At 35.5% G+C, this 13,282-nt stretch overlaps 1 protein-coding gene across 9 annotated transcripts in view; it reads left to right on the top strand.

The window, feature by feature from the left end:
- Positions 1 to 13,282, top strand: part of NAV3 (neuron navigator 3) — a 931,619-nt gene that overhangs the window by 899,519 nt on the left and 18,818 nt on the right. For all 9 annotated transcript variants that reach the window (XM_033221189.1, XM_033221191.1, XM_033221190.1 and 6 more), the window contains 4 exons: positions 3,686 to 3,783; positions 6,631 to 6,726; positions 6,986 to 7,154; positions 8,402 to 8,637. In XM_033221189.1, the coding sequence (XP_033077080.1) occupies positions 3,686 to 3,783; positions 6,631 to 6,726; positions 6,986 to 7,154; positions 8,402 to 8,637 (599 nt within the window). The remainder of the gene's footprint in view (positions 1 to 3,685; positions 3,784 to 6,630; positions 6,727 to 6,985; positions 7,155 to 8,401; positions 8,638 to 13,282) is intronic.

Below are 13,282 nucleotides of genomic sequence, written 5' to 3'. Positions count from 1 at the left end.
TTATTATCCACACTCAACAAAATATCCTACAAAAGAAAGAACCCGAATGTTTAAATGTATAGAATCTGACAGTTCTGAACAACATCCTCTATGTTGGCTTGTTGCTGATGGACCTGACAGAGAAGTGAAGTAAGATTTACATCTCATAGTAACCAATGCATTTCTGGATTCCCAGGCTTGGCTCCTAGCAAAAGACAAGTGCCAGTACCTTAGAGGTCAGACTAATGGTAGGATTTCACTGCCTTTTATATAATTCTGTTTTATTTTATGAAAATATGGTAAGGTTTGAAGGAGGCAAGTTTAATACTGAAGATGGTTTAGAAAAAAGACATATATAAAAAAACTTAATGTCTAGGAAAAATAGAACTCATAAAGATAAATATAAAATCAAAGAGTTTACATTTATAATTTCTATGTTTATTGGGCTTAACACATTGATGACCATGATTAAGAATTTAAGGCAATTTTTTGGGAGAAGCCAAGTTTTACTTTTTTTAATACCTTTGTTCTTACCCATTCCCCAAGTTATTTTTAATATATCTTATTTCCTTAATTATTTTTCAGTAGTGATACTTATGTCTGAACTAAAAAAAAATTAAATCACACAACTAGAATATTGTTTTCATTACTTTCACTCTTGTGTAGTGGGTTCAACACTTGGAAATCAAAACTGCCTTTATGCTGGGGCTTTTTTTTTTTTTTTTTTTTGAGACGGAGTCTCGCTCTGTCGCCCGGGCTGGAGTGCAGTGGCCGGATCTCAGCTCACTGCAAGCTCCGCCTCCCGGGTTTACGCCATTCTCCTGCCTCAGCCTCCCGAGTAGCTGGGACTACAGGCGCCCGCCACCGCGCCCGGCTAGTTTTTTGTATTTTTTTTAGTAGAGACGGGGTTTCACCGTATTAGCCAGGATGGTCTCGATCTCCTAACCTCGTGATCCGCCCGTCTCGGCCTCCCAAAGTGCTGGGATTACAGGCTTGAGCCACCGCGCCCGGCCGCTGGGGCTTTTTAACAGAGAGACTTTCTAGGTTTCATGATTAATCTTAAGCAAAAGAAAGTAGGCAGGAGAGAGGATAATTGGCAAATATCTAGTTCCTGAAATATTAATTGCATGTTCCATGCATCCAGTAAAGACAGACGTTTGAGAAGTCTTCAGTTTTGGGCCAGAATTTTACTTAATTATAGCCAGAATGGCAGACCTCCTTAATTCTTTCTTCAAAATATAGACAGAGGACGACTTATTTTCTAGTAAAAAACAAAACAGAAACAAACAAACAAAACTACAGAAGCCTCTCACATTAAATTTGCAGTTTTTCCTGGAGTTGTTTCATCAGGTGACCATCCTGTATCAATATATTCTGAACTGGAGAGATTCAGAGTCATGATGTGACCTGCCCACAGTCAATAGAAGGAGTTAGAATAAACAGAAATAATGGTTAGAAACACAAAACTTAGTAAACACTGAGGATGAAGTGCTTTAAAAACATTACCTTTTATGTTCTCGATAACTCTACCAGGAAGGTGCTGTTTAAGCCCTATTTTACAGCTGAGGAAACCAAGACTTAGGAAAGTGACTATAACAATTTGTTCAAGATCATGAAACTAGTAAGCAGCAGAACTAATAATCAAACCCTGGCTTGGATGAATCCAGGACCTGGACTTTTCACTATTATGTTAATTTTGCTTTAAATAGCCACATAATAAAAGCAAGGAATAGTTATTCACTCATCTTTGGTAAATATTTATCCTACTATTGTCAGGAGAAATTTCATATTGTAAGTGTAGTTTTTAGAAGCAAATATGACATGAAATGAACATATAACAAGGCAAATTTAAGCAGCTTATGTGGATCAACAATCAGGCAACCTCCTTTGCCATGGACTACTTAGCCATGTGTGATTTGGTCCTTACTTATTTCCATCCACATCATTTCATACCACTCCTCACCCTCCCCTTGTCTCTACAGTCCTGCTACCCCAAACATCTCTCTGTTCCTTTACCACACCCAGCTCACACATCTCAGGGTTTTGCACTTGTTTTTGTTGACTGAATCTTTTCCCCTGGTTCTTCACTTGTCTAGCATTCCTCGGCCTTCTGGTCTTACCTCCAAATACACTTCTTCAAGGAAGCTTCCAGGATGACCTATCTATGTAGAGCAGGCTCCCTTCAATTACTTTCTATTTCATTGTCTATTTTATATTAGCAGAGTGTGTAACCTATTCTGAAATACATACTCCAAAAAAAACAAGGAATTCTCTTTCTTTCTCATCTTGGTATTCATTCCCAATACACAGCAAAATTTCTGATACCATTTATGCTTAATAAATATTGGTCAAATATTTTGGAGCATTTATAAGTAATTAAGACAAGTACTAAAGTAATTTGATCATGAACTACCAGAAGTCTAGATGTGAACAGCCGATGGTAAACCATTCTAAACTTCTAAAAAAGGAGCAAGGTAATTAAAATGACACTTAAGGAAGAGTTTTATTTTTGAGTGGAGTAGGTGAAAAGGTGAAAGACTATTAAGATGTGAACTTGGGAAAATAATTAAACTCCAGTGCTGGAGATTATCTTTGATGATTTAAAAATTTATTGCAAAGCTCTAAAAGTTCTGAAAGTTCTCAAGCTCTGAAAGTAGCTTTTAATTGTTATGATCTTAGAGTATTTTTATTGCTTACTTTCAAAATTACATATGCTTAATTATTAAGATAATAGAAACGATTCTATTTTTGGAAGCCATGTTATTACAGTGTTGATTTCTATGATGCTATAGTCATAACATTTTTTTCTATAAATCTATTGTCAGAGCAGTTGAGTCCTCTTTTCACCAGGAACATGTGCTTTTTAGAGTATAAGGGAGTTTCATTTATCCACAGAACAGTGTCTTAATATTAAGCATGGTTCTATGATAGTATTGTTATTAAAGGAAAACAGATATTTGTGATAGTTTGCCTTAATAATTCTCCAAATTGGAAATTAATCTGGCATAATGTATTTTGAAAGTTAATCTTTAATTACCATTTAAAGGCTGATATTTTAAAGGTTAGCTAGCTTTATCATGGTTCTGTAACTCTTAGCTGATTAATCGAAATACTATCTTGGTTTTGAAACTGTCAGCATAAAGGATTCAGGAGAGCAATCATAATGCCAGTATAATGCCATGGTTGAAAGTCAATAACAGTACCTAATAATTATAAAGATAAGGTGAGTAGTTATATAGCTGGCTATGTCAAATACTTGAAAATAATTTCAGTTGACAGTCAATTTCAGCACCTTTGCATTTATAAATTACATGGATATTGAGCTTGGATATTTTAGATTGGATAGAAAAATCAGATGGCTTGTCAGTTTGTCATGATTATAATGGTGACTAAATATTACTCAGGTATTACTCAAACCTATGTGTAATAGAAAAAGAAACCTCTTATTTCCTCATCTAAATGCAGTGAGTGGCCCAACACTTGAGTGAAGATCTTTGCAAGCAGAAAGAAATTCTTAAATTGAAACTTTAGCCCAACCACAGTAATTCATCTTCTTGAAAGCTGAGGTTTTTCAAACCAGTTAGGCTAGAATGGGGAGCAAATCCCATTGAAAGATATAAAACTCTGAGGGAGAAAAAAATGACAGTAAACAAATCTGAGTTAATGTTACTCTTTTGTGTATGTCTTTCTTTTTAAAATTTGATAGATATTTTGCTAGATGATGCTGGTGATGCAACTGGACACAAAGATGGCCGCAGTGTGAAAATTATAGTCTCCATAAGCAAGGGCTATGGTCGAGCAAAGGTACTTCTTTAATCTTAAACTCTTTAATACTAACAAGGAGAATTACCATGAGTCAAATGTATTTTATATGTGAATATTTGATCTGGTAAATATCCTACAACAATTGTGGATTGGCATTAGCTTAATATGTCATGTAAACATGAAAGGGACAATAAAGAGATGACATCATCATAGAGGTAGAAATATGTGTTACATGTACCTCACATTCATTCACTGAAAACAATATTAACAGCCCTTCATTTATTTTTTATTTATTTATTTTTTTTGAGACAGAGTCTCACTCTGCTGCCCAGGCTGGAGTGCAGAGGCCGGATCTCAGCTCACTGCAAGCTCCGCCTCCCGGGTTTACGCCATTCTCCTGCCTCAGCCTCCTGAGTAGCTGGGACTACAGGCGCCCACCACCTCGCCCGGCTAGTTTTTTGTATTTTTCAGTAGAGACGGGGTTTCACCGTGTTAGCCAGGATGGTCTCGATCTCCTGACCTTGTGATCCGCCCGTCTCGGCCTCCCAAAGTGCTGGGATTATAGGCTTGAGCCACCGCACCCAGCCTATTTCTAAAACTTTAAAACAAAATAGTTATTTCTTTGACAAACATCTTGTCTGACATATTCTGTTGGTTTCACTTATTGGTTATAGGTAATGTTTATTATGTATGGTAACATGTCATTAGAGCTGTCAATATGGTATTTATACAAAGGGAAGACTGTAAGCTAAGTGAATATTCTAGAAATCAGAAAGACACATATTCTACTGAACTCAGTAGGACAAATTCCATTGATGTTACTTGTCTATTTAAGCACGGTCCAACATTTGCATTAAAACGTTGCCTTCAAATTGGCAATGTCATTCTGACTCTAACCCTTTCTTAAAACAACACCACAAACAAATTTTCAGTTAAAATTTTAGTTGAGTGGCCAAAAATACAAATTTCTAAGTATCCATTTTTTTTTTACATCAAGCAAATAAAAATTCTTTAGAATTTCAAAATGAAGTACTCAAGTTTGAAAAGTAAGATAGCACTTGTGAATTCTTACCTTAAGTTAATGTTCCAAGGATTCCAATGCCATCAGCTTTCTGCTTGAGCTGCAGATGTATACCTACTTTTCCCAAGTGGGTCTTTATGTGAGAGACAGTAATACTCTTAGTGAAACATAAACTAACTTTAATTTAAAAGCAGCATTTTATAAGGTATTGCATAAGCAGTAATTTTAACTGGGTTATAAACACACTGAAAAGTAAGATTTCCTGTTCATAGTAATTCTAACAGACAGTGCCTTTGAATATTTTTTTTCTAAAAAGCTTCCATGAAAGTATTTGTCTTATTCTACCTAAACTTCCATAATAAAATAACAGACTAGGTGGCCTAAACAACAGAAATTTATTTTCTCACAGTTCTGGAGGCTAGCAAGTCCAAGATCAAGGGGCTAGCTGATTTGGTTCCTGGTGAGGGCTCTCTTTTTGCATTGCAGGTGGTGGAATTCATGCTGTGTCCTCACACAGTCTCACCTCAGAGTCTGTAGGTAGGGAGAGAGTAAGACTACAAATCCCAAATTGTTTACTTTACCCAGTAGTCCCATCATGAAAGTCCTACCATTATGATCTCATTTAATCCTAATTACCTCCCAAAGACCTCAACTCCTAATACCATCACTTTGGAAGTTAGGGTTTTGATGTATGAATTTTGAGGAGACACGAATATCATTTCATAACAATAGTAACAAAAATCACAATTGTCAGCTGTGGATTTCTCAACTTATTCTGCAAAAGATATTAGATTCTAACTCAGATTATACCTGAATAATAGTGATAACCATTTACCCTTATGGTGCTAAATATTACAGATTAAGAAATTGAGGGTCTGAGCCAGGTAAGTGATTTACCTAAGGTCACATTTCTTAATTAGGTGGTAGGTATTATGTGTTATAGAATCCATATCTTCTAACCCATGACTCAGTGATTATTCTACCACCCCTTAATGATAACATACTTGTTGACTAGAACCAAGATTATATGTCAAATATCTAATTGTATCTACTGGAATCATAATCACTATTTCATTAACCATTTCTGGTCATCATAATAGAGGCTCTAGATAGACTAAAAATTCTGAATTATTTACCTTTCTAATATATGTAGAAATTTCTCAAAATCCCATCCTACAAAAAAGATAGATTTGGAACCATTATTTTTTATTATAAAATAATTACTTAATTGATAAAACGAATCCTGTAGGTTTCTCTATCAAGGTCTTTTAAACAGGGAACTTCTGACAAAATCAAAATGGAACCTGTTTTGTAGGTATACAAATGCCTTATATTATCATAGGTAACACATTTTAAAGTGAGAATTGGATTCTATATTAAAATTAATAAAACAACTGAGTTTTGGACTTATCAAAGATCAGATCACAAAATAGTAAGATACAGTTCTGGAATTCATATAACATGGTTCTGTTCTGTCTCTATCACCATTTCCCTCCTACCAAGCTTCTTCTCTTTACAAAGGTATCCACCTCTTTATAATGCAAGAATATTCTTTCAGATTCCTTCACCTTTGCCTTCTGTAGAACAGGTCATGAATCAGTTTTCCTTGACATGCTGCTTTATCTCATCTCTTTCTTTCTTGTTGCTGTTGCTATTGCTGTTACTTTATTTGTTTGGTTGGTTAGTTGGCTGAAATATGTTTTATTTTTTATAATCCACCATGTATGTCTATTACTATAGAAGCCATAGGCTTAATAAATAGTTTAGTCTTAACAACAACTACATTAACTAATTTTAGTAGAAAACATAGTAATAAAAAAGATACACAGTTAGATTTTATCTTACTTTATTTTGTTCTTATTTAGGATCAGAAGTCTCAGGCATATTTGATAGGATCCATTGGTGTTAGTGGAAAAACCAAGTGGGATGTCTTAGATGGTGTAATAAGACGTCTCTTTAAGGTATGTTGTGCAAGACACTCTAATATTAATTTTCAAATATGTTTAATTGTTTTCCTTAACTTTGATAGCATAGACGCATCTTCTTTTCTTCTCCTCAAAGAAGGAAAGCTTTCTCTTTGTGCTATTTGATGTTAACAGTTCTTATATTACACATTTCTAATATTCTTGACAACTAGTTCTATATCCCTGTGAGTTATATATTTGTTGTAGATGAGTTGAACCTCTGTTTTGACTTTATTTTTTGTGTGTACCATTGTAGGAATATGTATTCCGAATTGATACATCCACTAGCCTTGGTCTGAGCTCTGACTGCATTGCTAGCTACTGTATAGGAGACTTAATTAGATCCCATAACCTAGAAGTGCCTGAATTGCTGCCTTGTGGATACCTTGTTGGAGATAATAACATCATCACTGTGAACCTCAAAGGTAAAAATGAAAATAAAAAGAAAGGCAGAAATATAATTTTTAGCAACATTTTATTCTCCCCCCTGCCCCTTTTTGGCCAGTTTCCCTTTAAATTTTTCTATTTGAAAATTCTGTAGTATTTTAAAAATCAATATGACTCATTTCATACCAAAACTATTAAATACTACAATCCTACTAAAAACACTAGAATCTAAGGAAATTAAGTTCTTTGAGTTCTGGGATTTGAAGATTCAAGACTCACAAAAAGGAATGTGATTTAGGAATTTCAAATTTCTGGATTTTCTTCATTATCATCTTTCATTACAGAAGGATTCAAAACATTTAGTGTATATTCCAAAGTAATATATTCATTGATATATCTCTGATTTTAAAATATGTGTACCTAATAAATACTCCCCAGGAATAGGGAATAGAAGTTAAGAATCAAGGATGGAAAGTTCTGAGAATTTTCTTTGCTTTAGATGATGTGATTAATTATAGGCTAATGTAATATCTGAAGCATCTTTGTCTTCATAATTCCTTGTTTATTTATGTTAAAGAATCAGGATACATCTGTATAAACTGTGAGTTAATAGAGGAATTTGTCAATATTTGATTTTATGATGAAGGTAATTGGGTTCGTAAAAGGAGATACTGTTACTCCTTTCTTAATTCCTTGCCAAACATAACAATTTGTATTCTTCAAAAGCTTACGTGGTTGCACAACTAGGATGCATAATGAGAGATAGAAGAGAATAAGGAGATGGGGAGAAGAGAAAGTAAAAGAAAGAACACACACACACACATAAACATATATATATATGGCATATATATTTTTTTCAGTAACATTCAGTTATCAAGTACTACACAAGGCATTGGAATATATATATATATATATGGGTGTGTGTGTGTATAGTCTTCACATTTATTCTTAAAGATAATCATCTTCAATAAAAGATGTTATGATAGCATTTATAATGCCTCCATTTCTCTCTGGAAACACAAGTGAAAACAAGAAGTAGACAGTGGAGTGAAGTCTGAAGAAAAAGAAACAGCTTGCTTTTGTTTAGATGTTCACTCTACCATATTACTGATACATTTTCTTCCTTGAAATGGCAACACGTATTTGTGGGATAGAAATACCTGGAAATTATTTTGCAAGGACTCTATTCCTATGACTAACAATGCTGTTGCTATTTAGCATGATATTTTAAATTCTAGCTTATGTAGAACAATAAGTCATGCTCTATCTTTTGTTCTTCTTTCAGGGGTAGAAGAAAATAGTTTGGACAGTTTTGTTTTTGATACGCTGATTCCTAAACCAATTACCCAAAGGTACTTTAACTTGTTGATGGAGCATCACAGAATTATACTCTCAGGACCGAGTGGTACTGGAAAGACCTATTTGGCAAACAAACTTGCTGAATATGTAATAACCAAATCTGGGAGGAAGAAAACAGAGGATGCAATTGCCACTTTTAATGTGGACCACAAGTCAAGTAAGGTATGTTACAGAATTCTAAGAGAACAGCTGCAGTTTATCCATAAGTGTTTTAAGTAGTCAAATTACAAGATTTTGAGAGACTTCCATGTTTTACATGGAAAAGAATATCCAACTTTTTTTACTAGAATTATAACCTGGTGGGTGACCAAACTCTGTTTCATGAATTTGAACAAGACTGCTATTTTCAGTAACATTCAGTTATCAGGTACTCTGAAAGGCATTGGGAATATACAGAATAATACGACAGGGCCCCTATTTCATGGTTTCTCTTAGACATCCACCTAGGAAGTGTTACAGTAGAAAGAAGTCTGTGCATGAGCAACAAGGAAGAATAACTTTGCTTGGAGGAATCAGAGCTTTATAAAGGGGTAATAGTTTGTTGAGTATTAATAGATAAGTAGGAAATAACATGGGTTTTGCAGCAGTGGAGATTTGGCAATAATTAGAATATTCCAAGCAGAAATTCTGGGAGCAGCAATTTGCTTATGTCACATCTCCCTAAAATCTTTGTTTAGGAACCTTAGGAAACTTAACAACATTCAATTTCACCACCAACTAAGGTCTAATGTGCCATAGTAATCAGCCTGAACACTCAGATATTAGAAAGGTACGAGGGCCTATACAACGTAGCCAGTATTTTCTTATTTTCTGAGTAAAATAAAAAATCCTAAAAGGGAAATAGTTGATGGCTAACATATTTTTAACACTAACCTAGTTTTACCTGTAATTATTTATTAAAGTCTGAATCAATGAAACCTAAAAGTTTCTCTTGGGGAACTGCAACTATTGCAAGCAATACCTTGAGGGAATCCCAATTATACTAGGTCGCATTACTCTTTCAAGGATAACCTGGTTCAATGATCTAAACTGTCCCAGTTTCTCAGAAACCTTAAGTCTGCAAATTTTCAGAAATAAACGTGACTCCCAAGAGCAGCCCAAACCCATTAGATTGTTGAAATAAGCCAGGCATATAGCTTAATGAACAAAAAGTATTAATTTTCTCACCTGTAAAATGAGGACAATAGTAGGGCTATTCTAAAGACTAAATAAATGAGTGTGTGTGTGCTTGTGTGTGTCTGTGTGTGTGAGAGAGAGAGAGAGAACAGCACAAGTAGCAAGCACAATATAGGGGTTGCTTGGAATTTTTGATTATCACCCTTGGCTCCAGGTGAAGATTTCTCTCTCTCACACACACACACATATGCACAGTGCACACGTGCGGGCACACACACACACACACACACACACACATCTTTGTTCAAAACTGTCTTATATGTATCCTTCAAGAACAATGATGTACATAACACACAATGAGATCTCTTAAAGTTAAATAAATGCAATATGTAAATTCTGAGTATTTCCTTGGAACTCAAACCTATTCAAATTGTGGTTGAACCACCATCTAAAGAAAGACATAGAACCTGAGGTAGAACATTTGACTGTTCTCTGAGCAAATGTAGGAAGAGCACAATTGTCTCTTTGCTTCAGCTGACATGTTTAATGCTTCCAGTGAATTCTGTCTTCTCATATCTTTATATAAAAGCCTTTTAGCACAGTGTTAAATATTTTCAGTCAAAAAATATGAAAGGTTTGAAAGGCCTGTTAGTCATCCTCAGTGTTTGTTTTTTCCTCAATGTTGGTATGAGAAAACTCTTTACAAGGTACTTCTTTTATGGAACAAAAAAGTGTTTAGAAAATAAGAGGAAAATAGTTTTATTGGAGGAGACCATGACATTTTGATAAAGTTGAGGATCACTTAAAATCAAGTTTTATTTTGTATTTATTTATTTATTTTTATGTATTTTTTATTTTTTTTGAGACAGAGTCTTGCTCAGTCGCCCAGTCTGGAGTGCAGTGGCGCGATCTCGGCTCACTGCAAGCTCCGCCTCCCGGATTCCTGCCATTCTCCTGCCTCAGCCTCCCAAGTAGCTGGGACTACAGGCGCCCGCTGCCACGCCCGGCTAATTTTTTGCATTTTTAGTAGAGACAGGGTTTCACCGTGTTAGCCAGGATGGTCTCGATCTCCTGACCTCGTGATCCACCCACCTCGGCCTCCCAAAGTGCTGGGATTACAGGCGTGAGCCACCGTGCCCGGCCAAAATCAAGTTTTAAATTAAATAGATGAAGCTTCATTAGAATGTAGTTTATATGCCAAAACAAAATAGGTAAATTCCATTAATTTTAAAACATAGCTTTCCCTAAAAAATATCTGTCTATCTATCTATCTATTTATCTATCTATCTATCTATCTATCTATCTCAGCTTAGGAAGAAAAGTTTATTGCGTAGAGATGTTCTGTTAAGAACATGTTAGTGTCCTATTAACTTTTTTGATGAAATATTTCCAACACTTTTATTTTTTGCTTTTCCAGAGGACAATCATTTTTGCCATTGTTAGGTCAGTTCAGTACTTTATTGCAAAGTAATGGGCAGGGGAAAACCATTGCCAAGCATTGGAAGAACTAATGATGCTAGGAAACAGTCATAGGAAGAAACTCTTTTTTTATTTTTTAATTTATTTATTTTATTAATTTTGTTTTGTTTTGTTTTGAGATGGAGTCTCGCTCTGTTGCCCAAGCTGGAGTGCAGTGGCACGATCTCAGCTCACTGCAACCTCCGCCTCTTGGGTTCAAGCAATTCTTCTGCCTCAGCCTCCCAAGTAGCTGGGACTACAGGTGCCCACCACCACGCCCAACTAATTTTTTTTTTTTTTTTTTAGTAGAGACAGGATTTCACCATGTTAGCAGGATGGTCTCAATCCCCTGACCTCGTGATCCACCCGCCTCAGTTTTCCAAACTGCTGGGATTACAGGCATGAGCCGCTGTGCCCACCCCAGGAAGAAACTCTTGAACAAATCACAGTAGCATTCATTCCCAAGAAACCACAAAGTATAACTAAAAAAATATATCTTTTTATGTTATTGTTTATGGTTTGAAGATATGAGCAAGCTATCAGTAATGCTGAATACAAACTCATTGCCAGGAAATTTGGACAAGTTTTGCCAAATTGACAGAGAATACCCAGTATTTTCTTGGGAGTCAGGGGTGAGGGTAAGTGAGGATAAATATAAAAAAAGAGGGGATGACAAGTTGAGATTGTGTTAGGGATACCAACAGCATAGATTTACTGAAGTCAAATGCTAATGAGGCATGAAATAAGAAATCCTGTTCCTGAAAACGAGCTGTGTAAATGCTGACGCATTTTATGCTGTGCCATAGATAGCACTGAAGAGACAAATCCAAAAAGCACTTACTGATTCAAAAAAAAAAGAAGAAACTCGAACAACAAATCATCAAATGAAAAACATCTTTTCATGTTTTCCGTACCTCTGCACTTTACATTCTGTTCCTCTTCCCACACTTCAAGCCCTCCCTCAAGCTGCCAGCTGGAATATTTTGATTGAGAGCAGTACACATAAACAATTACACTTTGTGACATTCAATATAGTAGGCCCAGAAGGCTAGAGATGGATTTAGTAGAGAATGCGCGGCCAGCTGAAGCCATTTGTAATGTTAGGTTGGAAAAGATCAGAAACCTGGACTTGATAGATTCCTTTTTAGTGTGTCTGGAGTCAGCATCTGAGAAAGCAGTGATCTACTGCTTTTATGTAACTGTGGTGTTCCACCTGTAGTTTCAGAGTATGGGATTCATCTCATTGCCAACTCCCATCTGGTAGATATGCCTGTTTGCTTCTACCTGACTAGATCTGGAAAAAAGACTTTTAATGCCAGTACATCAGTGCCTCAATCTAATATTTCATTTTCATCAAGCTAGAGTGGGTATCATGAAGTTATTTCAAGGGAATCTGTGAAAAACTCCTAAGCTGTATGAAAAAAGTGTATTTGTGTTTGCTTGTTTCTACATCCATTGGTTCATACCTACCATCAGATTCCCGAGGGATCTACTACCCTCTCGAGATGAAAGAAAGCCACATTAGAATTAGAATCTAAAGGCTCTGATTGTCCAAAAATGACCCAGTGACCTGCTAATTATGAAATTTAATTCCTTTGTGCCTCCTCTTTCTCTCTCTCTTTCTGACATTCATGATGATCATTTTCTCTTTGTTTCCTACTCTCCGGTAAATTCCTTTTCAGTTTTTTTTTTCCTTCTCTGCTCTTCCTTCTCTTCCCAGTAAATGTAATTGTTTTTCTCTCTAGTGAACTATTCTGTTCTCTCTCACTTTTAATCTCCTTTGGATGACTCTCATGGCTTCAACTTGAGCTGACTTGTGTGGTTGACTTCAGTTAAACACTATCAGCCATGCCAACTATCCCAAATTTATAAGCTTTCTATCATGCTACACATATGTTTCTATTCACCTACTAAATATACAAGTTGAGAATTGGCAATTGCAGCCCCAAACATGTATTATAAGTTTATCCTCTTCCATTCCTTTCCAACACAACCACCCTCCAGATTAACATCCTCCTCTATTTCTTGGATTTCTACAATTATTTTGTAACTGCTTGATACACAATTCCCTTTAAATTTCCCTTCTCTCTTTTTTGGGATATATTCATTCACCTTATGGAACATAGAATATCCTTTCATAATTAAAATCTGACCAAATTAAAATTTTTCAATTTTTTTTATTGATTTCCGTACTAGATCAAAAACATCACACTGTTCCTTGTTCAGTCCCTTA

This window comes from Trachypithecus francoisi, unplaced genomic scaffold (genome assembly GCF_009764315.1).
Source record: "Trachypithecus francoisi isolate TF-2019V2 unplaced genomic scaffold, Tfra_2.0 Lachesis_group11, whole genome shotgun sequence".
NCBI classification, from domain to species: domain Eukaryota; kingdom Metazoa; phylum Chordata; class Mammalia; order Primates; family Cercopithecidae; genus Trachypithecus; species Trachypithecus francoisi.
This window is presented reverse-complemented; position numbering and strand designations above follow the sequence as displayed.